The 26,547-nt window shown below is 34.5% G+C and overlaps 1 protein-coding gene across 4 annotated transcripts in view; it reads right to left on the bottom strand.

Moving 5' to 3' along the window:
• The window catches only part of Usp9x (ubiquitin specific peptidase 9 X-linked), a 103,655-nt gene that overhangs the window by 55,096 nt on the left and 22,012 nt on the right, over positions 1-26,547 (bottom strand). For 3 of the 4 annotated variants that reach the window (XR_003712441.1, XM_028776023.1, XM_028776022.1), the window contains 13 exons: positions 24,605-24,858; positions 20,607-20,752; positions 18,678-18,757; positions 17,164-17,276; positions 15,960-16,178; positions 11,988-12,103; positions 11,378-11,629; positions 11,165-11,303; positions 10,385-10,537; positions 9,666-9,770; positions 7,528-7,734; positions 6,660-6,796; positions 4,720-4,868 (listed from right to left, as the gene is read on the bottom strand). Coding sequence is in view for 3 of the 4 variants with exons in the window: in XM_028776023.1 (XP_028631856.1) it covers positions 4,720-4,868; positions 6,660-6,796; positions 7,528-7,734; positions 9,666-9,770; positions 10,385-10,537; positions 11,165-11,303; positions 11,378-11,629; positions 11,988-12,103; positions 15,960-16,178; positions 17,164-17,276; positions 18,678-18,757; positions 20,607-20,752; positions 24,605-24,700 (1,912 nt within the window). In the remaining variant the exon portion in view is untranslated. The remainder of the gene's footprint in view (positions 1-4,719; positions 4,869-6,659; positions 6,797-7,527; positions 7,735-9,665; positions 9,771-10,384; positions 10,538-11,164; positions 11,304-11,377; positions 11,630-11,987; positions 12,104-15,959; positions 16,179-17,163; positions 17,277-18,677; positions 18,758-20,606; positions 20,753-24,604; positions 24,859-26,547) is intronic. The other variant, XM_028776024.1, reaches the window with a different exon arrangement.

Genomic DNA, 26,547 nt, shown 5'->3' on the forward strand with positions numbered 1-26,547 from the left:
AAATCATTTTTGTTTCCTCTTCATACACATTCCTCAGACAGTATTGTCTGAGGCATTTCATATATGTGCAATTATGTAATAATCTTTATCAGTGCCAAAGTTAGCAAGTTTTCAAGATTCATGTGTATTGTAGCATGTAATACTTTTGATATGCTGAGCAATATTTTACTGTATGCACATATCACTTTTTATTATTTCTATCGTTTGGCTAATGTAACAAGCTTGCTATAAATGTTCATTTCCAAGTTTTTATAAGTTTGTTTCCATTTTACTTGAGTATGAACCATACTATGATAACTTCTGTTTAATATTTAGAAGAACTGCCAATCTAATTAGTAAATAAGCCCACAAAGAGTGAAAATCCAATTTCTGAACAGTCTCAGCAATACCAAGTGTTGTCCTATATCACAATATACTCTCTTTTAGCATGGTTTTGACTCACATTTTAAAAATTAATCACATTCAGCATCTTTTAAAGTTCTTACTAGCCACCTATAGTTTCTCTGAAGAAATTTCAACCTGTTCCATATCCATTCTCTTTGTAGAGAATTTACTTGGCATGCAGTGTTATGGTTTCTTCAAATATAACCAACTGGGGAAATTCTGTCTCTATGGCTTCTCTCCACCCTTTGGGCACAATATCTGTTTGTGTCACTAGATATGAATCAGAGGCACGACAGCACACAGCTTTTCCAAGAATGATATCTCTGACTTATCAGTATGTGCAGGGGTAAAAATAGGGCCATTAATTTCCCCTGGTATGAACCACTAGAACCAGTTGTGGTGGGGTAATTAGGGCTGGCTTATAATATTTGGAGTTAAGTTTCAACTTACACAGATACTGAATAGGGAGGGTAGTGAAGTGACATCTGCATAATTAAGAGGGTATCTGAAACAAAGGACTAAGAATAAGGCGGCCAGCAGCTTGCTGTGCAAGAAGTCAAGTGCAGTCCTAGACTAGGAGCTGTGGGGAGGGGGACTACTCCTTAGTCAAACTAGCCGAGAATAGTTTCCTTGTGGTGAAGCTAACTGTGGAGACAAATGAACAAGTTGTAGCTCAACTGCTAGTTCTGAGATTTAGATTTTCCTATTTGTTATAACTCCCTATAACAATTCCTAGGCACTTTAAAATTATTCTGGTATTTTTATGCAGTTAAACATTTGTTTTGTCAAGGTCCACTGAGTCTTTTATTTTCCTTTATATGAGTTTATATTTTATTTATTCAATGCATACAGTTATTTTTATTATTTTGTTCTAGTTCTGGCTGATAAATGCCAAATCTTCCATTCTTTTGACAAAACTTGATTCTTTCATCACTTTCATACTTTTCCCAGTAAGAAGCCGTTGCTCTAGGCCCCCAAACAGGCATTTCTCCAGGTAGGTAGAAAATGCTAACAAAGAGTTAATGATGCATTTTAAAAACCCATATAGACTTTGTATTTTCATGGCTGAGAACAAGGAAAAGCTATAAATGAGGTAAATCATATTTCTAGTAAGTGTTGAGGTCAGCACAATAACTATTCTACCAGTGAACTAAAGCTTTAGTGACAACTGAAAGATGGTTTACACTTTGCTGTCTGTACAGAAAAACTCTAGAAAGATTGGTAAGTACTAGCACATGAAAGCATTAGTAGTTACAACACATAAGCAAATATTGGTAAGAATTTTAGTAGGCTGGCCGGGTGGTGGTGGCACACGCCTTTAATCCCAGCACTTGGGAGGCAGAGGCAGGCGGATCTCTGACCTCGAGAGTTCGAGGCTAGCCTGGTCTACAGAGTGAGTTCCAGGACAGCCAGGGCTACACAGAGAAACCCTGTCTCGAAAAAAACAAAAAAACAAAAAAAAGAAAGTTAATATAGAAGATGGTGCTGGGTATAGTGGTGTATCCCTTTAGTTCTAGTACTTGAGAGGCAGAAGCAAGCAGATTTCAATGAGACCAAGAGCTGCCTTGTCTAGTTTCAAGACAGCCTGAATTATACAGTAAGATCTTCCTTTCTCCAGAGGAGGAGGAGGAGCAAGAGGGGGAGGAGGGAGAGGAGGAGATGGGAGACAAGAAATTGAGAAGAACATGGGCCAAAACCCCCCAAACAAAAAACAGCCCAAATGTAGAAGGTGGCATCCTCCAACCATTTGACTGATACACAATCCCACCCAAGCTGAAGATGACTGTGGTAATGAAATATGAACAGAACATATACTTAATGCTGATGCAATGGTTGCCTGGAATTCAGATTATCAGTAAACTATGGAAGTCTGATGTTATTCTGCTAAATATCTCATTTATAATAAGATTCACACACCTTCACTATGTACAAGCAACAAATTCTGTTATTTACTGCACAATTGCAAATTCAAAAATGTTGGCAGACATTACTACATTACTATCAGTGAGTTTAATAGGATTTTAGTAGCTTTAAAAGTTACTTTTTACAAAAAAAATTACCTCTTCCCTATATTAAAATATTTAAGACTACTGTTCACTATAAGAGTGCTATTACAGTGAAATAGTATACAGACTGATTAAGACAAAGAATTGTGTGGTATCAATGAATTCAGAGGAAAATATAAAAAAATCCAGTGCCTTACTATGTGTCAGATATTGTTTTAGCATAAGTAACTTAGTCAAGATCATAAAAAATACTATGTTTAAGTCAGTCATATATCAGACTTGGATAATATATGTGTAAACTGACAGGTATTCACATGCAGAAATAAGACAATATAAGAAAAAAATCTTGAAAAATGCAAGCATTCTTGTGACCACAAAACTAAGATAAGGCAGTAATTCATGTAGAATTTTACTCAAACGGAGAAGAAAACCTTAATGAGGCTGAACTAAATAAACTACACATATATTACCTCCTAAATATACAAAAGGACAGTCTCCAATTTTTGAGAATGAAATCTAAGTACATAAAAATCACCGGGAAAATATACATATAGCCTGTATGACACCTTGGGGCAAAGTCTGTACTGTTAATTAAAAAGTCTGATGAATTAATCTCATGTTTGACCTTTCTATTTCTCTAATTTTGGTTTTCTTTGGTATAGAACACATACCACATGGTTGTATACTTATATGGCCTTCACTGTTCTATCACGATGATGAGACACAAATTAAGACTAAAATAATTAAAGATCACTATCTGGTGCTCCTCAGCTGCCTAGTTAATGCTTTATCTAGCACCTCATCAAGGAGGTCCTGGCCCAAAGGGGAGAAATCTAACAGCAGAGTCAACAAAATCAGTAGGACTATCTGAAGAGTTGCTTTAATTATGTTTATCTGAATTTTTAGCCAAAATTTCGTGACTTATAAGCAGTATGAATTTAATTCAATGTCAAGTCTATTCTACTGAAATAAGTGTTACAAATCTTCATTTTAATATACACATTGCAAATCCTATAACATGGCAAATGAATGGTATATGTAGGAATCATGTATAATTCAGTCTGTAACACTGAAACTACATAAAGTTCTTTATGGCTGTGGGGACAAACCAGAACATTAGGGGGTGGCTTTTCTTTTGGGAATGCTGGACTATAAACATAACATAAGACAGAGGAGAATCTCGAGGCTAGCCTGGTCTACAGAGTGAGTTCCAGGACAGCCAGGGCTACACAGAGAAACCCTGTCTCAAAAAACAAAACAAAATAAAAAAAAGACAGAGGAGAATGTCTACTAAGAAGCACACTCGTAAAGAGATAATGACATCTGTTTAGAAGTCAAAAAATGTTAACGTAAGGCTTCACATAGGGAAGACACTTAAGACTTACAGAAAACAAAAGGTTCTTAAAAGGTGATGTAGTAATAAAACAAATCAGGCACTATCTTAAAAGGTCACAAGAAATTCTTAATCCTGACTGGCAGAGACCTGGGAGGGGACTCTCAGTACTCAAAGGGAGAGAATTTGGATGAAATGCCCTACAGTGGGGAGAAGGAACTTGTTGAGCCCAACTGCAGCAGATAGACAGGACATCAAGTGAGGGGATGGGGTTGCCATCCAACAGTCAAAAACTCTGACTCAGAACTGTTCCTGTCTGAAAAAACTGCAGGGACAAAAATGGAGAAGAGCCTGAGGAAAACGAGGTCCAGCGACTGGCCCAAACTGAGATCCAGCTCAAGGAGAGGTCCCAAGGCCTGACACTATTACTGAGGCTATGGAGTGCTCATAAAAAAGGTACCTTTTATGACTATCCTCTGAAAGAGGCAACAAGAAGCTGAAAAAGTCAGATGCAGATATTTGCACCCAACCAATGGACAGAAGCTGGTGGCCCCTGTAGAAGGACCAGCAGGCTCAACTGACCTGGACTGCCGAGATCTCTCAGACACCAGGCCACCAACCAGCCAGCATACACCAGTTGATATGAGGGCACCAACACATATTACAGCAGAGGACTACGGGGTCTGGGTCTAGACTCAGAGAAGATGCACCTAACCCTCAAGAGACTTATGGTCCCAGGGAGTGGGGAGGTCTGGAGGGGTGGAGAGGTGGGGGCATTCTCAGGGAGACGGGGTTGGAGGTAGGTGGGGGTGGGGTGGGAGGAGAGGAGGTATGGGATGTTGAACAGTCAAGAGGGTGGACTGGGAAGGGGATAAAAGTCTGGACTGTAAAAAGATTAAATAAAATTAAAAAAATAAAATAAAATTGTTACTCCTAAGGTAATTAACAGAAAACAACCACCACTGTTGCTTCTCACAGTTATCTTACAATACATACCTCTGCCATACATTCTCATACTTTCCATGTAAGTTGCAAGGTTTTCTGCTACCAAAGTAACTAGGGCATGATTGTGCTGAAGTTGATTGATTAAGTCATGGCGATAAAATACATGAGGACTTCGCTGACTTTGACTGAAACGAGAAGAACTTAACAATATAATTAGGAAATTAAAGTCTTGCAATCAAGCGTTTATTACAACTAAATTAGCTACTAATTAAAAACTCTAAAGACAGCTTTACTCATTTACTTCCTTAATGACATTAAGCAAACTAATTTAACAATGTTTAATTGTTAAAAAATAAAAATTGTATTACTTGAAAATTAAGCATCAGTTTGTGTCTATTACTATAATATGGCAGTAGCAAAGCATTTTTATAAAAAAGCATAATGTTTTAAAAATTACAAAATCCAAACTTCTTTATACAACTAGTATTGCAATTCCCAGTCAATGTTTTTTACATTATCATCATCATCATCATCATCATTATCCAAACAGATGACTTAGCAGGAAAAGGCACTTGCTGTCAGTTTGAACACCTGAGTTTGACTATCCTCATTTGGAAGGTGAGAACATGTTGCCTTTCTGACTTGACTACCATACAAAAATGAGTTCCTACTCCCCCTCCCCTCCAAAATAAAATACTGTAGTAAAATTTAAAAACTATTAAGTTACACCCTGGGAATATTTGGTTTGCAGACAAGTTGTTGTTGTCACTAGAAAGATACTTAATTCCTTTTCAATTTGTTTTGTCACAAAACAAATTTCATAGTCAAATTTCATACTACCATTCTAGTATAGAGAAGATCATTAATTTCTAGGAGAGTACTTGAATACTATGTCTACCTACAAGTTAATAGATTTCAGAAAGGCACATGTACCCTGGGCCAAACATACTCAAAATAGATTACTTTGACAAACATTACTTTTTCCTCCATCTGCATTTATTACACAAGGAAACCATGATGATATAGAGAATGTTCCCAAGAGTAAATGACTGCACTGTTCACACTTCATCTATGAATATTAGTTCCACTACACTCAGCTTTCTTTCACATCATATAATTTTTCCTTTCTATGTCAACCATTTTAACTCATTCCCAGAAAATAAGAGGAGAGTTTGTACTTATAAACAGATTTTGGAATCTTAAGATAGTACATTTATTTTATCCATTAACTCACTTCTTTTAAAAATTCTTATTTTTAATACATGTGTTAGTGTCTGTGCACCATGTGCAATGTCTACTGAGGCCTGAATTGGGCATGGGATTCCCTGAAAATCCAATTACAAATAGTTGTGAGCTGAAGTCCAATCCTCTGGAAGGCTACCCAGTATTCTTAAGCACTGTATCATCTCTTCAACACCTGATTTTTTTGTGTATTTGTTTTGTTTTTTTTTTTTTTGTTTTTTTTCCGTTTGAGGTAGGATTTCATTCTATGGTCCTGGCTGGCCTAGAACTCACTGTGTAAACCAGGTTGGCCTGGAGACCACAGAAATCCATTTGCCTCTGATTCCTAAATGCTTAGATTAAGGGTGTGTACCACCATGCCTGGCCCAAGAAATGATATTAAAAAATTCAGTGTTCTATCATGCCATCTACTATCACTTAACTCTCCATGCAATTTAATCTTTTAAATTTACTGTAAAATTTAAAAATCAATCTTTTATTTGTGAAAACTACCATGTGATATCATGAAACAGCAAGAGCATCTTGATTTTAATACTGATCATTTATTTTAATAGTGATCATTTATCACTTACTTTCCTCATCAATGAAACAAAGGAGGTAGGAATGACAAAAGATTCTTTTGTTCTAAAAGGAGCCCTTTTCTTAGTTTCCTGTCATTCCATTAACTTTCTTTAAAATTTTCTTTTGCAAACTGAAATTAACAAACCACGAATAAAAATATTTAAATTGTCTAGTTTTAAAAGTCTTACCTCAAATTTTGAGGTGCTTCACCAAACAAACTACAAATTTCTCTTATTTGTTTCAGTGCAGGAATGACCCATTTGTCATTTGTGCGAAGTTCTTCTATGAAGCGATCTATCCACTGGATCTTTTGGGTGTCCCGGTCCTTAAACAATTTCAGTATTTTATAAAGAGCAATATTCAGTAGAATTCTATCTTATCTAAGTCATAGTATTTAAAGATAAATGTATATTATCATGAAATTAAGCTAAATTCCAATGATTCATGGAATTAAAAAGTCGGTTTTTCTTATAAGATTAACATGCTAAATATTATACTGTAATTGTAAGAGTTTAATTTTTTTAAAGTGCTCTAGGTATGCCTTAACTTCACATTACTACCAAACTCTAAACAGTAAGTAACTAAAATTTATCACATACATATATTTAGTAAAGTTTGAACAACTTCTAGGTTTGAGATTTATTGTTTTAACTTAAAAAATATTCTATCTCATCACAGAATCATGAATTAACATGCAACACCCTGATGTTATGATATACTACCTAGAAAGTTCTACTAATTGTTCTTTATCTATTATGAGCAAAGAAAGTATTTATCTCTAAAGTTTCTAACTCAGCTTTACTATTTTATGATCTATTTGATTCCTTTACCATACATATGACAACACTATCACTAAATGACCTACTGTTTGTACTTCCTCTTCCATAGAGACTCAGTTGGCTCTTAAAACTGCCTAAGAAAGGCAGACTTAGATGAACATCAATTCTTGAAATATAATGGTAGAATAACCTAAAATTATTCTATACTTTTAGCCATCCTACCTAGTACTGTAGGAGCATAAAAGTTATACAACCAAGCCAAACAACACCTCCTTACCTGGGAGCAACTATAATCTAGTATTTTGATGTGAGCACTGAGAGCCAAGTCCATGATATCTACAGGCACATCATCACTGTGAGCTAGATTCCACAGAAGGTTCAACACTTTATGTGCCATCACACCATCTTTATCATCTTCTGCAAGACGACGAATCAGCTCAAGGAGCTTTTCACGTTGCTTTTTACTTGCATTTGTCCAACTGGCCTAGAAAGATATTTAAGTAACATGAAAACCCTTATTTCATTTTCTCCTCTTCATTTTAGGGTAGTGTAGATCTCTCGAGTTTGAGGCCAACCTGGTCTACACAGTGAGTTCCAAGCAGCCTTGGATATAAAGTGAGATACTAACGTAAAAAAAAAAAAAAAAAACACGCTGGGCGGTAGTGGTGCACACCTTTGATCCCAGCACTTGGGAGGCAGAGGCAGGCAGATTTCTGAGACAGCCAGAAATACACAAAGAAACCCTGTCTCGAAAAACCAAAAAAAAAAAAAAAAAGTGCTTGTCATTTAGCAAGCTCTTGATAAATATTTATGAATCCAAAAGGAGAAATCAAGGAACTAATCATTAAGGAATTATCAAAAGATTATCCTGGAAGAAAGAAGACCCAAAGTATGTAATAATTGTTTTTTTCAAGGCTGTCACTGGTCATAAATCACCACTATTTCAGGAGTCACCTCAACATGAATGACTATTTTAGAGCACTCACAATAACTGCTTACATTATTTCTACACCTGTCTTTATGGGGAAAGTATACACAGCAAGTTTATCTTTTCAAGTGTAAAATGTGAAAGATGTACTTAAAAATGCAGAAAACATTAATTTGTTCCCTTCAAAGCACTACAATTTTCAACAAGACATCCAATTTACAACTTTTAATGTGTTAAAACTAATCTGAGAAACTTAATGAAAATACAGACTTTTAGGCTTTATACCTAGTGACTGACTTAATATGCCTGGGGTCATTTTTCCCCCACTGTGAAATATACTTTGAAGATGTAAACTGGTTTCATTATAAGACTACCCAGTGTAGACATCTATGTCAACATTACCTACATTTAAAACCGTATGTGGTGAATAGACTCCTAGGAGCCATCTGGAACTATTTCTGAAGTTTATGTTAATTTAATCAAGGTACAGAAATTACTACATAGTTTCAGTCCTTTTTCAGTATTCTGAAATTCATCCATGTTGGTAAATCATTTCAGTTTGTTTATTCCCATTCTGATGGAGTATTCCATTAAATGAACATTTGTTATATATCCTCTCTACAGAGACATTTGTAGCTATTAAAAACCGTTTCAGTTCACATGTTTTTAGACATGCAACCTGCTTTATATACACAAGAATCTTTTGGTGTTTGGGATTGATTGAGAGCCTTGTTATGCTAGCCAACTGTTCTACTACTGAGCTATACTGACAATCTCCAAATGTTATACTTCATCAGAGACACCACAGAACCTTCCAAAGTGTTACAGCAACTTATGTTCCCAGTGAGAATGACTATTTTTTTTAGTAGTAATACTTGGTGACTAATGATATAATGCCAATAGTTACAAGGCCCTCCCTTTGTAAGCACTCCTAAAATGCTATGTTCTTAATTCATAAATTCACTAACCAATTAACCCATCCACTGAATCACAGAAACTGACGAGAGAGATTCTTAACACTACATAAAGGTACATGACAGAACCAATGTGAGTATGACTGTATGGTCTGGCGCTGCCTTGTAAAATGGTATATTTCTATTATGTCATGCTTTACCTGAGTATATATACCCAGAACACCATTGTATTGATATTTCTTTTATTGGCATCTCTTATGTTTCGCACAATCTTCCTTTCCTACTTTTCTACACTTCAACCTATTTCCAAAATAGAATGGGAAAAGGAATTCAAAATAATAACCTAAATTGTGAACAAGAGTCTTTATTAGGGCTATTAACACTACCATGAAAATGAAAATCAAGTTCTTAGAAAACACTGGCATAGTCTTTTAAGCCAGATAAAGTCCTTTCATATCAGAAACTGTCTTATGAGCTTTTAAAGAATTTGTGGGTTAAGAATAACTTGTAGTTCTAATGAATCAATTCTATCTAAATATAAAATGGCAATAACTTTGCTGTGTTAATAATTACCTTAAAGCAATCAAAAAGATGATCAAGCTGTTCAGGAGAAAAATCCCATGCCAATTTGGCCAGTAGATCATGTACATTCTTTACAATGGCTTCATGTTTCCCTGCCTATTGATAAATAAAAAGAAAGATCACATAGCACACTAGACTGTGAACAATAGAAACATTATCTATTCTTTAGATCTAAAATCTCACAGTTTCATTTCTGGATATACATAGTTAACATGTAATACCAAATTTTTATTACTTTATTGAATATTGTTTATGTAGTTTCTGGCTTTTAAAACCTTTTCAGAAAGGTTGCTAATACTGCTGAAAAGTTTTAAGTCTTTTGGAATTGAGTGTTTTAACTATACTTAAGAACTAAGTCTATTAAGAGGTCAATGATAGATGTATATTTATTTTCCCAACAGTATTACTTTATTTTCTGGTACTAAGTCAAGTACAGTATGCTAGTGAGCTATTTGCATCCCTGTCCCTTATTTTCTGGGTCAGAAGCTTGCGCTTTCAAGCCTAAGTTCCCTTGTAATACATGATTCTTCCACTTGTGCACTTCCCATGTGCTGAGATTGCAAGTATACACAAGCACACTCAGTTTCCCTTATTATTTTATTTTTTGCCTCTTTAAATTTTGCCAAATATGAACTGTTGAATATTCAAGCATTACTGACAATTTAGAAGAATTTCTTCCAGAAGGATTTAAGAGGTTTCAAGAGCCTTACCTGTGCTGCCCAGATGTTATCAAGATCTTGCAAGGTCAGAGCTTTTTCTTTTATGACAAAGCGCAGAATCTTTTCGAGTTTCTCTACATATTGTGGTTGATGAAGACTATCTCGTAAAACTATGGATAAAATGTTGTTCTGCTGTATCCATTCCTAAAGGTAATTTAAAAACCAAGTTTCAAAATAAAACAAAAAGTTTTTTTAAGTACTAAAATACAATTTAAATACATAGAAATCCAAAAGCATATTTACAAAATAGGCAAAAATGCATTGTATTCATAAAAATTACTTTAAAAAATTTACAGTAAGGTCTTCTCTTTTACTCCTAAAATGGCATCTTGCTATGCAGCATAAGCTAGTCTTAAGTTTGTGAGCTTCATGCCTCCACATCCATCCCAAGTGCTGAGATTAAAGTTGGGACTACCATACCCGACAAAGTAATTTATTGAGGAATATCTCGATAAATTATAAATGCTGAAATCATAAAAAAGATATTATACATTCTAGCACTTAATTCACAAAAATATTATTTAAATGCAACAATCACTTAAGGTTTAAGTAGAATAGGCACAGGGTCATTTTTGGTATCTGGTAAATAAATATTTGATAAATAAATTTATCAAAGACATATTCAGCCACCAAATAAGTATGCTACTTTAAAATTTCAAGATTAACAAAGTTGTAAACTAACCAAAAGATTCAATTTTCAACTTAAATTTAGAATGCTAACATTACTAATTTTACTACAGTCATTCTAGGCTTAAATGCTTGTTTACTCACAGCCATTCTCTCTGCTGTGAGCCACTCTTCTTCCTCAGAGCTGCCATGCCGATGGGTATAGTACGACACACTGGAAATCACCTTATTAACCTCATTCAGTGCATTCATCTTTCCATTGAAAGAAGAAATTTGCAACAATCTGTAAGAGAAAGTCAGTTGTAAATCAACTCTAAAATTTCATGTAAATAATTATTTCCAAGATAAATAACTTACCTAAGTATCATTTTTAACCTAAATATTTCTAAGTTCTTTACAGTTTCTTCTTGTCCAGGAACTCGTGAAGCTAAATTCTTCAATGATTTAATAATCATTGAAAGAGCATCATTTTTGGCTTCATTCTTTGCTTCTTTCTTTAGCTCTTCATCAGTTAAGTTTTCTAAAAACTGTGGAACCATTTCTATTATTGGAAGAAAGTATTTTTTCACCGTGTGAAGGGTAACAAACTCATAGCACTGTCCAAACGGTCTGAAAGAGAAGAAACTCCTGTAAATACTCGATTTCTTAGCATGAATTTAGTAAGTTCTCATAGTACATGTATTAGCTTTAAAAACATTCTCTGTGTGTTTATGTATTCACATTTGGATTAGGCATATGCAGAAGTCCTCAGAAGCCAGAAATGCTGGATGCTCCTAGAGCTGGTTGGTGTTAAAGACAGTTTTGAGCTACCTGCTATAGGTACAGGGAATAAAACTCAGGTCATCTGAAAGAACAGCCACTTAACCACTGAGCCATCTCTTCAGCCCCAATTTTTCCATTTCTGAATTTGAGCCAAAATAACAGAAACTACTAACATATTAAACATTTGATTTTAAACGTTACTTACTTAATAAGGGCTGCAATTATCTGAACATTTAATGCTGATCCATTAATAAAACGATCGTGCAGTATCTGGAATCCATTTAAAGTGCCAAATTTGTTGAGGAGATCCACTAGCCAACCCTGCAATACAATTAACAAGAAGTTTACTTTCTTGGCATTTATGATGAACAAAGCACTATTTTATCTGACATATTAAAGCCAATTAATGTTAAATCATTCTTGTAAAGGCTTCAAAACATTCACAGTAATTGACCTGTGATGCAGCAGCAATAAATAGTAAGCATGGATTAATTACAGGAACACACTGCTTGTTAAGCTACGTTTCCATCTCAGCTATCCCACCTTTAAGAGTATATGGCTTTTCTAAATTCCTAAAAACACTTGTATTAAAAACAATTTAAAAAGTTAAAAAGACCTTAAATAATAGATCAAAGAAAATCTAATGCAACAAACTCTGAGACAAATTCTTATCATACTTTAAGCAAAGGCATAGGTTTGATTAACTACTTGCCTTGCAGGATGAACAAAAAGAAAAAAGTATTAAAACAAATTATAATGTGGAATATGTGGTAGTACTAACTAGAACATCTGGATGCTTTTGCTAACTTATCTGAATAAATTTAGTTCCTATTTTATTATTTTCCCATCAAGCTTGCAATTGAAAACTTAAAATGAACTAAAAGGTTACAAGAGAATTACATATATTTGAAAGGTAAGTATTAAGACAACCTTTTTTACACCTTGGCACCCTCTAAAAGGCGATGTTTTAAAAGCCAGTGAAGGACTGAAAAGATGGCTCAGTGGTTAAGAGTATTGACTACTTTTCCTGAGAGGTTCCGAGTTCAATTCTCAGCAACCACATGGTGGCTCACAACCATCTGTAATGGGGATCTAATGCCCTCTTCTGGTGTGTCTGAGGACAGTGACAGGGTATTCATATATGTGAAATAAATAAATCTTTTTTTTTAAAGCCAGTGAGAAGAAAGTTTCTTTATTATGTCCTAAGCAAAAACAATACCCACAGCTACTTTTAAAAGGGTGACTGCTGAATAAAAGATTTTAATGCTAATATTTATTTTGTTTTGTTTTTTCGAGATAGAGTCTCACTGTGTAGCCTTGGCTGTCCTGGAACTTGCTCTGTAGACCACACACTGGTCTCAAACCTCAGATAGATCTACCACTTGCCTGTGCCTCACCATGCCCAGCTATTAATATTTGTTTTAAAGACCAAATACAAAAAAAACTAGTTATAGCAATATAAATTCTAAGTTCTCTAAGAAATCTACACTACCAATTTCAGTATATTTACTATTTTCCTACATTTTACTTTGCTCTTAGAAGACCATTTCTAGGTCATTAAACTCAATTTTTTTTAAATATGTGTGAGTGTTTGTCTGCATGCATTTGTACAACGTGCATGTCTGGTGCTAGAGACCAGAAGAGAGCTTTGGATCCACTAGAGCTGAAATTAAGGATAATTGTGAGCTACCATATGGGTGTTGTCAACTGAATCCAGTTCCTCTAACCACTGAGCAATCTCTTTTGCACCAAGCCCAAACAAAGTTTACCAGATCTTTCTTCTTGTAAAAAAAAAAAAGTACGTAATATATTTTTTAAATTTTCTTCACTAAGGTGCTGAGCATGGTAGCATATGCATTTATCTATTCTAGCCCTTAGGAGGCAGAGACAGGAAGACTTCTGCGAGTTTAGGGCCAGCTTGAACTGTGAGTTCCAGGATAGCCAGGACTACACAGAGAAACCTTGTCTTGGTAACTAGAATAAGACTACCGAGCTGATATAGGTATATTCTATTTCTCTTTTTAAAAATTTATGTTTCTGAGTGTTTTGTCTCCATGTATGTGCACCACAACTGTGGAGGTCAAGAGGAATCAGATGCCTAGAACTGGCAACATCAAATCAGTCCTATATAGAAAATTTTTGAAATGATTTCATAGCCTAGAATGTACACATGCACTTTTATATGTAGCTTTACCTGTATTTTTGATACACATTAAAAAAAAAAAAGAATCACATATATGTTCGGTGTAGTGAGAGGCACACACACCTCTCTAATCCCAGCACTCAGGAAGCAGAGGCAGCCAGATTTCTTGAGTCTGGTTTACATACTGAGCCCAAGGATACTCAATCTTTGGAGAGTACTTCCTTTATGTTTTATATCCATAGTGTTTGCATCCAACTAGGGACAGAGTTGAAAATTCTGACCAACATATCCTTGATAATTATTTTTAAAAGTTTACAAAGATTCAACTATGAGAAATCACAAAATTCCTCAGATTTCAGTAGCTAGTAGACAACGCTCCAGAAATGTGGATTATAGCCATAATCTAACAAAAATATATACTAAACTCAAAGGCTTTGAATGTCTGTCTTTCTTGACAGTTTTTGTATAAGAATCAGATTTCAAATACATAAAATATCTTCAGCTAGAAGTCACTCCAAATCTTTGCATTAGCCATGTTAAATCGAGTTATTTTCTGTGAGCCCCTTAGGCAGAAGATTACTGACCCACTGAGACAAAAATGAAATAAAAGAAATGTAGGTATAGACAGACTTCTCCACCCTTACTATCCTCACAGGGTCTCTCTGCATAGTCCCAACTGTCTTGGAATTTGCTTTGTAGACCAAGCTAGACTCAAACTCAAGAGATCCAACCTGCCTCTGCCTCTCTGGAATTAAAGGTGTATGCCACCATGCCTGGCTAGATGGAACTTATGACTTTGAAGATCATTACTTATGATGACTGGATGCTACTCAAGCAAAAACAAGCCATCTAGTGGCAACAATATGAACTGGAAAAATAATAGTTCTAAGTTTAACACAATGGGTGGCTTGGTTCTTAAGCATTGCTCTTACAGAGAAATTGGGTTCAATTCCCATTACCAACATGGTGACTCACAACACTCCATATCTCCAGTTACAGGGGATCCAATGCCTTCTTCTGGCCTTACAAAGAGCACGAGGCTTGCGCACAGTGTACAAACATGCATGCAGACAAATTATTCATGCAAATAAAATTTAAATCTTGAAAAAAGGTGTCCCTAAAGTCTAAAATTTAGAAGTTATATATTACTAGCATTTACTAAAGAAAATAAAATAATAAAAGTATAAAATTTAAAGTGTATAGTAAAAAAACTACAAAGTACAGTCTTGTTTACACTACTATAGAAAACTTGTTTTCAAATATATATTTTAGTAAAATTTCAAAGATTTACCATCCTGTTTCTTCTTCTTTTTTTTTTTTGGTGTTTCGAGACAGGGTTTCTCTGTATAGCCCTGGCTCTCCTGGAACTCACTCTGTAGACCAGGCTGGCCTTAAACTCAGAAATCCGCCTCCCTCTACCTCCCGAGTGCTGGGATTAAAGGCTACTTACTATCCTGTTTCTATTTTATAATTTCTATTATTTTACTTTTGTGATGTATTATTAAACATGTATAACATACCTATTTTGAAGTTTAAAAAAACTTAGAATATATACATTCGTCATGGCCTTATTGATTCACACCTGAGGTTTTTAATCAGTCATAATCTCTTCTATTATTATTATAAAGGAAATGTTATATATTAACCCAATTACAACTATTTCCAGGTTGACTAAATGATAAGAGGAATTAAGTATAGTTAATTAACATGGAGAAAAATTTTAGGAAGCCATAAGCACTGAACTAAAATGCTATGACTATGCAAAAAGGCTCCTAGTGCTATATATGAAAGTCTCAAAACACATTTGGTTGTCAGATGTCAATTATTACTACACAGAAAAACTAGATAGTAGTACAAACAATAAAATGTAGCTTTGGTACAAAATAAAAAATTCAAAACATAATGCAGAACCTATTTTATAAAAGAGTATAATTAAACCAGTCTTTTTGCCAAGTTACCAGGAGACTGAGATTAAAGTTCTGTGGTAGAACAAAACAATCTTAATAAAAATTTGAAAATAACAAACTAGCATACTTTTGGTGATCGAGGATCTGGAGAACGAGCAAAGAGTTCATCTTCAGGCAACTGAACACTTGAGGACACTGACTCGCAGGGACGTGTACCATTGTAGATATGGAATTTGCAATGAGGATTTAAGGCCATGGCAAGAAGTTCTAGAAGCGGAAACCAATCTTGGGCTAACTTAGCCACACATAGCTCCACCAGGCGATGAGTATTGTTAATAATACATCTCTGTTATATATGGGAGAAAGGTGATTTAGAATATGAAAGCATTGCAATTTCAAACAGATGTAACTCTAATTACTCTTAATGTTAAATGAGCTCCCCATTTTTTATACTGATAGATACTAGTTGATCCACTAGTACTATGACCAAATTAATTGGCTTTCAAAAAGCTATTTGGTTTTAAATGAAGTAGGTATTATGAGGTGCCAAATTCTCCTGTTATCTTCAGACAAGATACAAATTCCCATTTTTCTAAAATTGAAATAATATATCAGTTACCCCAGATGGAAGACTATACACTGCCAAGCTGTGTATTTCTAAATCTAAGAAATTATGCTAAACCAGATAGTGAGACTTTCATCCCCTGGTCGTAATTGAAAAAACGGTTCAGACCACAAAACATCATCTGCTTTATGACTATTTCCATACATAGAAACAGGTTTGTAGCATTTACAGCATCTTATTAGTCCAAAAACAACTTCTTTCACTGTTGAAGTAAAATCTGATTTTATCCTACAAATAATGAGTAGTGAAGTATTTGCTTTTGTCTCTGTTCAATATTTGGAGATATTAGGGGCTTGAGAAAACTTTTAGTCTTAAAAAGGAATTACAACTGTAAATTGAATCAAGGCTATATAGAACTGTTTAAACTGTTCATGATTCCAATACTTAGGAACTTTAGGTGCCCAAATTAAAATATACATGTGAGTTCGTTTGTCATTACTTCTATAACACTGACCTTTCTGGTATCCCTAGACCTGAGTTAATATTTCCCCTTCTTGGACATTTTGCATTTAATACATAAAATAGCAGCACATTTTATAATTGACAGCACCAGACGCTGCCTCCGAAGAGATGAATTAATATGAAATTACTTTAAAAGTTATACTTTTATACTATAATATATATACACACAAACACACACACTTGTTCCTCCCATCCAAAGGATCACTATATAATCTTCTTTTTAAAAGTCAAATGGAAAACTCACATGAATTTCAAACTTCCAGCCACTCACTGCTTCATCTGTAAGGATTTTTGTGAATGAGATTGTTAGCCCATCTCGGAAAAATCGCTGACATGCTTCACTTTTAACATCAAGGCCTAAAAAAGAGGAGAAAAAATAATTATGCTCAACTATATAATGCAGGCATAAGTAATCAAAAACCTGGATAACAAGCTAACAGTTGAAGAGCACAGCTGGTAAAAAAAAATGCTCACGATGAAATAATATTATTATTATTTCAAAGTTTCTAATATGTCAGAAAAAAGACTTAACTCATAATCACTATTTAAAGAAAAATATAAGTGTGTATGTAATGGCCGGAGTTTATACTATGCTGAGTGCAGGTGATTAAGCATTGGTATTACAGGTAGTTGTGGGTGCTAGGAACCTAACTTGGGTTTCTTCTCCAAGCATCCATAAATGAACTGCTTGGCTATTTCTTCAGCCCTCCCACCCTAAAAAAATTTTAAAATAAGTATGCAAAAGTACATTTAATGTGATAATACTAATAATAACTCAGGACTGGGGATATAGCTCATTGTGAAGGCAGCTAGCCTTAACATGTAAAAGATCTTAGGTTTAGTCAAGGAAGTAAAAACAATTCCAGTGCCTTAAAAAAATAAATGAACTGAGCACCATAGATAGTCATAGTCCTCTACTAAGAGAATTCTACAGCATTAGAAATAGATGAGAGTAATTTAATAAAATTGCTTAATTTCAACATTAACCTTTTACTTCTGGACAACTGAGTACCATATTCCTTTAACTGAGTTTTTAATATTTCCTTTAAACACAGAACAACCACATTTACAAGTCATTTTTTTCTTTTAGAGAAAAAATAACCACATATTTCATATTTTTTTAAAAGCTAGTTTTACTGGGCTAGCCATATGGCTCAACCTACAAAAACAGTTTGATCCCAAGAACCTACAGGGTGGATGGAAAGAACTCTTGCAAGTTCTTGATTGTATATGTATCCCAAGCCCCAACCACAATAAATACACAAATTGAAAACAATCAACAAAATAGTAGCCTTCATTCAAAGAATCACAGATTAAGAGTCATACACTTTTGCTTCAGGAAAGCTTAAGTAATTTACAGGTTTACACATGACTCATCTCAAAAAATCCCTTAGAATACTCACCATCCACTTCCCAATTCTGCAGCTACTTAAACCTGACTGATGGATGTATCACCTACAGAGCATTTAATTGCAAAACTTTTGTGTATATTATGGAATTTCAATAATGGAAATGTTTTAAATCATTGATTGATTGCAAATCTAAACAATGAGCTTACTCTTTAGAAACACAAATACATATACATTTTATGTCTAGCACTCTTGAGTTCACATTTCTTTAAAAAGGACAATCCTCTATTTATAAGCTTACTATACACTTACTTAAAACACTGTTTTAAAAGGAAAATGAAGTTTTCAAGAATAAAGTGAAAACATATCTAGCAGCATGCATTTAGAAAAGCATAACACCGAGACATACCTTTCTTACTAAGATCGATAGCAGCTTCTAAAAGCACTTCTAACTCCCCTTTTGGCAAAACTGGAACGACCCATCGAGGCCTAGGAATTTATGAAATAAAGAGACTTACTGGTTATGCACTAAATAAAAAAGGTACTATAGTCAGTTACTAATTACAATTATTTATTTCACTCTGAAAATATTAAATATTAACTAAAATAGCATTAAATATAAAAACATTGGTGCTGGTTGAAGTTTTTTTTTTTTTTTTTTTACAATTATCACTTGTCTCTACAAGCAGACGTTTAAAAATTAATATAAGCTACTAAAATATCAATTAGGCATCACAGAGGCCTATTATGAAAATGTCACAAGAAAAGAGTTTTCAAGATAGATTTTAAAAAGGCTTGAACTTCCTCACAAAGAATAAAACTTCAGGGGGCCAAGACTGATTTATGCTTGATAACCTATCAACTTTTCCTAATAACGCATTAGAAACAAACAACTATGCATTATTTATTTATAAACATCCTTTGCCTTCTACTATCAAGAATTGTTTTGCCAGGAGGTGGTGGCACATGCCTTTAATCCCAGCACTTGGGAGGCAGAGACAGACAGATTTCTGAGTTCGAGGCCAGCCTGGTCTACAGAGTGAGTTCCAGGACAGCCAGGGCTACACAAAGAAACCCTGTCTCGAGGAAAAAGAAAAAAAAAAGAAAAGAAAAGAAAAAAGAATTGTTTTATGTAGCCTAGAATTTAATCTGCATATTTTATCAATCACTAGCCAAAACTGAAATGTAGCAATGCAACTTTGTTATGTCATCTGAGAACAATCAAGGATCATTATAAATATATACTTTCAATAGTTCATTGCATGTGATTACTATATATATATAGGCTGCTATTAGAAGCATATATGTTCTCTTAAATGTTCCTTTGAAAATGAGTCCACTGGAAGAATATTTCAAACTAGTTAACACAAGTTACAAAATTATATTAAGATTCTGTATGTGTAGAAAAATAAATACATGATAGTAAACAGAAATATAATATGAAAAATATACTCCTGATTATTAAAAAATTGGTTGGAATATGTAAAAAGGGGGAACTAAAGCTGGGGGTTATGAGAGAAGGGTTAGAGAAATTTAATCTATTTATTATATATTATATAACATAGTTCTATACTTAGTAATGCACAATTATTACTAAGAAAATCAGATATTTGTTTGCGTGTTTTTTCCAGACCAAGTCTTACTATGTAATTCTAGCTGTCCTAGAATTCACTCATACCAGGCTGGCCTTAACCTCAGAAATCTGCCTACCTTTACCCACTAAGTGTTAAGATTAATGGTGTGGGACCCTACGACCAACTCAGTTTTATTTTAATGCAAAGGATTTTTATTTCCCAGCGCAGATTTGTTTTGACTTTAAGTGAAAATACAGCAAAAAGTAAAGCAAAGTACCTACAAGAAAGTATATTTTCATTATTCTTTAAAATAATATTCTCATTTGTAATTAATTTATATGTATTATAAGTATTGTGTCTCTGTGTATGCTTGATGTCTTTAGAGACCAGAAGAAGAGGCCACCAGACTCCTGGGTCTGGAATTACAGATGACAGCTGAAAAAGATGCCACGTGGGTGCCAGGAATTGAACCCTGATCCTCTAGAAAAGCAAGAAGCACTCTTAATGGCTCAGCTATTGCTCCAGAGCCCAGTTTTAAAGCAGCCCCTGGCAAACTTGCACTGCCCAGTGAGGATAATGCTCAGATGGGGATTTCTGATATGTTCTTCACATTTCTTTACAACCTTTACAACTTCTTTACAACTCTTCAGAACATCATTAAAGGCAGGCTAAGAAACTCCTTACCTACCACCACACATAATGCTATAAAAAAAAATCCTTGGTTTTCTTATATAGGATATATATTAGAAACAAAACCAACTGACCTGTTGATCATATCATCTAACTTTGCCAAGTCAGTGTGTGGAAATGCAGGTTCCTCATCTTCAATCTGTGGAGGAGCATCACCTTGACCTTGCTCATCAGGAGGAGTTGCAGGGGAATTTTCATTGGACGAATCAGGCGATGAAGTCTTGATTAAAAAATAACATTATAGATTTAAGTTTCTATTAACACACACACATACACAATCACAAACCTATTAGTATTATTTTAAAAAAATGTTAGTAACATGAAATTCTACAAAGGCATCATTGAATGCTTATAATTTAATATTTCAAAGTTTATACAGAATTTCCAAGATAGACTAGCAACCTGATGGTGAGCTTGTACACGTAAAATGCAACACTGCAGTTATCAAACAGTCAAGATGCCAGTCAAAGAATTCAAGTGCTAGAAATCCCATACAAAAGCTATCTGAAGTATGTGACTTTAGAAGCCTGTTTTATTTTAAACACCAACAAAACACTTTATCCTGTGTATTCACATTCTTACAGAAAACACAGACAAAAACAACTGTAAACATTTATAACTTCATACCAACAGATAAAACACCAGTAACGACATTTTAATTACACCCTTGTGATTTTTTTTTAGGAGTGAAATAAAAACTGGCCATGTATGCATAAATTTTCAATAAAACTGGGACTATATCTGTCCTTTATCATTCAATATCTAAAGATTTACTTATTTTGTATGAGTACACTGTAGCTAATCTTTGGATTCACCAGAAGAGGGCATCAGATCCCATTACAGATGGTTGTGAGCCACCATGTGTTGCTGGGAATTGAACTCAGGACCTTTGGAAGAAGAGCAGTCAGTGCTCTTAACCACTGAGCCATCTCTCCAGCCCCATAATTCACTAAGTATTCAAATTCTTCAGCATTACATAAATTAAAATTAACATGAATCATTGCCAAGTATAAACCATCTTATAGAACGCAAAACTTTCTTTAGGATACTAAAAATATAACTTCAACAGTATAGATAATTTCTTTTAAAGACATTGGCACACATTGCCAAATTATAATCCAGATCCTTCTCAGATACCACATCTAAGGAATAGATATCCCACTTGCTACTAGTTTTTATGTCTTATGACTTAAAAAAATTTCTTCTACAGGTACATATTTTAAAGTTAAAATTTTGATTAAGAAATTCCCTTTATGGGTCGTAGCAAGATGGCTGAGTAAGGAAGGCACTTGCTGCTGAGCCTGATGCCTCGAATTAAACACCCAGAACACACACGGTGCAGAAGTCACTCACTTGGGTTATTATTTCTAATTTCCCTTTAAGTAAATATATGTAAAGCTTATGAGAAACTGAGCTCTGGGCTGGAGGGATTACTCAGCTGCTCCAGAGGAATAGAGTTCAATTCCTTGGTCTCTGACAAGGCAGTTTCCAAGCACCTTTCATACCAGCTCCAGGGTGATCTTACACCTACCTTTGTATGCACCTGCACTTATATGCACGTACCCACAGATAGATATATACACATATATTTAATTAAAAGAAAAAACCAAAACTAAAAAACTAAGCCCTAACATAGGCTCTGATTAACACTTTGGTCACTCCTTAGTGATCCAACAGTATCAAATCTTATGAAGTACTTAAAACACTAACATTAAAGAATATAAAATAATAAGAAACAATGAGAAATTCTAAGTAAACAGAGTGATTCTATAGGCAAGAAATGTAATCTGTTTTTGTTCTTTTGTTTTAAAAATACCAGCTATCTTAACAAACACACTGTGCATATATTATACCTAACAGACATATAATATTAATGTCACAAACTTAAGACCTCTAAAAAAAATAAAAGTTAACATATGCTTTTAATCTCAGCATTTGGGAGACAGAGACATGAGATCTGAGACTGAGGCCAGTCTGGTTTACATAGAGGAATCCAGGCCAGCCAAAGCTGCACATAGTGAGAGAATTTGTTTCAAAACGAATATAATGTTAACAATTAGTATTTTTTTCCACTGAAAGCCCTGCAAAGCCATTACATTGCAAAAGAGGTTAGAATCCATGCACGATGCATGTAATAAAGTAGAAAAGACAGAGAAAGATAAACTACTACTAGCTCCTGGTTTTAAAAATAATTATTAGCATCTACCAACCCTTTGACTATGCTTAAAGAATCTTGAATACTGGCCTTCAAATTTATGGCTCCAAGTTCTATAACCATTTTATGTCTTAAAAATGAGAATTGTAAGAGAAAATGAATTAACAAAGTTGCCACATTTGGATGAAAGTTATCTGGCTTGCTCATTTCTCTCAACTGGGAGAGGAAGGGGAATCAGAGAGGGTACAATATCTTTTCTATAGGAATGATAGCTGTAACAGCTGAATAGCAAGACAGTAGTACCAAGCCACAGATAAAAGTAATCTACAGTAACATTTTTGCATTAACCCAAACACTACAAAAATGTGTACCTCTGTAAGCAGTATGTCTTACTGATGTATACACAACTTGAATTAATTTACATATAACACCATCAGTATCATAAATATCACAAATCTTACTCTTTGTGTTATTCAATTTAATTCTTCAAAGTATAAAACTGTGTATACCAGAAAAGGCTAAAATAAATGTCAGGAGATGAAAACAAGAAAATCAAATCCAAGCTGGGTGGTGATGGCTCAAGCCTTTAATCCCAGCACTCAGGAAGCAGAGGCAGGTGGATCTCTGTGAGTTTGAGGCCAGCCTGGTCTACAGAGCTGACAGTCAAGTGAGATTCTGTCTCAAAATCAAAAACAAAGACAAAGACAAAAAAGAAAGAAAAGAAAACCAAATCCAATGACAGTAAAGAAAAGAATAAGCAGATGAGAGTAAAAGTATATGTTTATGGAGGTTTATCCAAGTCCCAAAAGCGTTTTAAAGGGGGAATTAAATTGGCATTCTAGAAGAAGTGCAAAAAACTGACCAAAAACAAACAAAAAAACTCTTAAAAAAAGATGAATCTAGGTGGGGATGATAGCATATGTCTTTAACATGGCACGAGACAGTGGCACGAGGATCTCTGCATGTTCAATGTCAACCTGGTCTACATAGTAAGTTCCAAGACAGCTAGGGCTATGTAGAGTTCCTAACTCAGAAAAACAAAAAGATTTATCTATATAGAAAACTTGCTTACAAAAATCAAGATTTTTTAACTAGTAAAATCTTCCTACTAAACATTTCCAATGGGGGAACAGGAATCAGAACTAGAAACCTTACATAAATTGATACATATTGCCTTAAGAGCTTTAGGGCAAGTAAATACTGATACCAGTATCTATGCTAAAGTATTTTTATTATTATTAAATTTATTTATTTATTTATTTATTTATTTACCAATCCAATGTCAGCCCTTCCTCTCCTCCAAGTACCCCCTCACATAAGTCCCCTCCCCATTTCCTTTAGAAGGGGAAGCCTCATTCTGGGTGTTAACCTCCATTTTCCCACCCCCCTCATTTTACTTGGTCCTCAAACAATGCTATGAAGTTCCATTACTGTTATCCCTAGTGTATAAATGAAGAAACAGGATTAGAGATTATATAATTTACCTAGTAATAAAGTTAGTATGGTACAAAGGTGAAATTTGAACACCAGTAATAATAATACTCCAATACATACTCTTTAAAAATATTTTAGATTGACAATTAATGATTTTATGTATATGACATACAAAATGGAATTATAATTTACTTGATCCCATAGGCTAAACTAAATCAAACAATGGTTTTCCCAGAATTGACACTAAGCTTAATTCGTTCATTTTATTGAAGACTGATAATGTAAGGCATCTGGGGAAAAAAAAACCAAAAACCAAAAAACAAAAAACAGCACCTAACATTTTTGCTACTCAAAACCTGTATTTACTTTTCTTAAAACAATCACTTTATGGTTACTTCAAAATTCTTTCTGCCATATTTCCTTACTTAGCACTCAAGAATTGAGGAGACATAGCAATGTGGCTTTAACTAGTATCTTTCTTACCTGATTCTGTTGGAGGGGAGGCTGAGACTGTCCATCAGGGGCTTGGCCCTGGTTGTCATTCCCTCCAACTGGAGAGCCACGAGTCGTGGCTGTCATACTCGACACAGGGCAGATCTTTGCAATTTTGTCTGCTTATGTAGTTGTCTTAAGAAAAGAAATTATAGTCCACTTATAGAAGATGAAGTACCAGCATTTGTCAGTCTTAAAAGGTTCAAATTCAAGAATAAAACATCTTGCAGAGACCATTGCATAACCTACAAGTAAAAGAGAAAAGAGAGTATTTTATTTTAGATATAACAAGCATGAACTAAAAAACTATTCAAGTTTATTATCACCAGTGAATCAAGTCAAGAGAGCATGGCTATATAAATGACAGGTAAAAAGTGAAAAGCTAAAGCTTCATTACTACATTCAACTTAAACCAATAATGGTACTGGAGCCATTATACCACAAAACCTGTCTGTATCAAGTAATTTCAATTTTCTTCTGGAACTAACTTCAAAGTGTATCAAGAAGTCAGCTGCCACTTGGTTAAATTATAGAATGGGGCAAACTGATCTAAACTGGCTAATACCTTAAGTATATTGCAAAAGCATATATACTCAGGACATAAAGCACAAACTGACTTATAAATTTTAAGACACACTACTCATCTAACAAAGACAGCAACAAGTTCTTCAACACACACAGACACACATCTCTCTCTCTCACACACACACACACCTAAAAAAGAAAACAAGCAAACCAATTAACACCTAGACATTGAATTTCAGATTCCATAATTGTAAGAAATTACACTCTTACTATTTACATCCCATCCTTATTCCCAGACCAAAGACCTCAAACCCCATCACACCTTTTGGAGGGAATTTTTCTTTGTAAAGAGTAAACTGTGTAACCTACTACTCCAATACAACCAAATTCATCAACTAATTGTAGCTTTGCATTTTTGATAAGGTTTTCATTACAAGCACTTCTGGAGCCCTCTCAAGGCAACAGGTCTCAATCACTTAATAGCAACCTAAAAAAGAGTGCCCAGAATACAACCAAAACTTTAATTCCAATTATTATACCACTGAGTTTCCTTTTGGTCTTCAGAGTAAAAGCACCTCTGGACTTTTTAAAGAGGTACTTTAATAGTGCTGATGTCAGCTTCCTCATTAGATACAATCAGGACAATACAAATGCATTTTAAATAAAAACAAACAAACAAACCTCCTGTGATTGAGTCTAATGTGCCACTAGACTGAGAAACTAGATCTAGTTTCTCCCAGTCTGCCCACTACAGAAAGTATTATTTTCCTCATTTCAAAGTCGACAAAAAAACTGTAGTTTATTCAAACCTATTCATAGCCATATCTAACTTGTGCCTACCTCTATATTATCTTCTTAAAGTAAAAAAGAAAGTGTACTTCATCAGCTGGTTAATGAGGAAAATGTAAACAAAAAACTTAATTCCAATTAAAATAAAATATACTCTAGGCAACATTCACAGATATCAGGAGAATTTGGGCAGATTTATCCATGGAAGTTAAAAGTTAAGGTCTCCAGTAAACATTAAAGGGATGTTTTCAGTTAAATATGAAAAGGTTCTGGAAATGGTGGCTGCTTATAGGTCTTTGAGAAAAAACTTTTTTTTCAATATTTCATGTGTATTTTGCCACATGTATATCTGTTCATCATGTGCAAGCCGGAGGCCAGAAGACGGAGACAGATCCTGTTGAAATGGAATTAGCCACCACCATGAGTTCTGAAACCAAACTTGGGCTTTATATTGATTTCCTAGAACTGTAGTTATAGGCAGTTGGGATGTGTCATGTGAATCCTGGTCTTCTCCAAGAGTAGTAAACCACCAAGACATCTTTCTAGCCCTTACACACATAGACCTAGGCACAGTCTCTCTCTCTCTCTCTCTCTCTCTCTCTCTCTCTCTCTCTCTCTCT

This window comes from Grammomys surdaster, unplaced genomic scaffold (assembly GCF_004785775.1).
Source record: "Grammomys surdaster isolate TR1022 unplaced genomic scaffold, NIH_TR_1.0 263, whole genome shotgun sequence".
Classification (NCBI taxonomy): Eukaryota; Metazoa; Chordata; class Mammalia; order Rodentia; family Muridae; genus Grammomys; species Grammomys surdaster.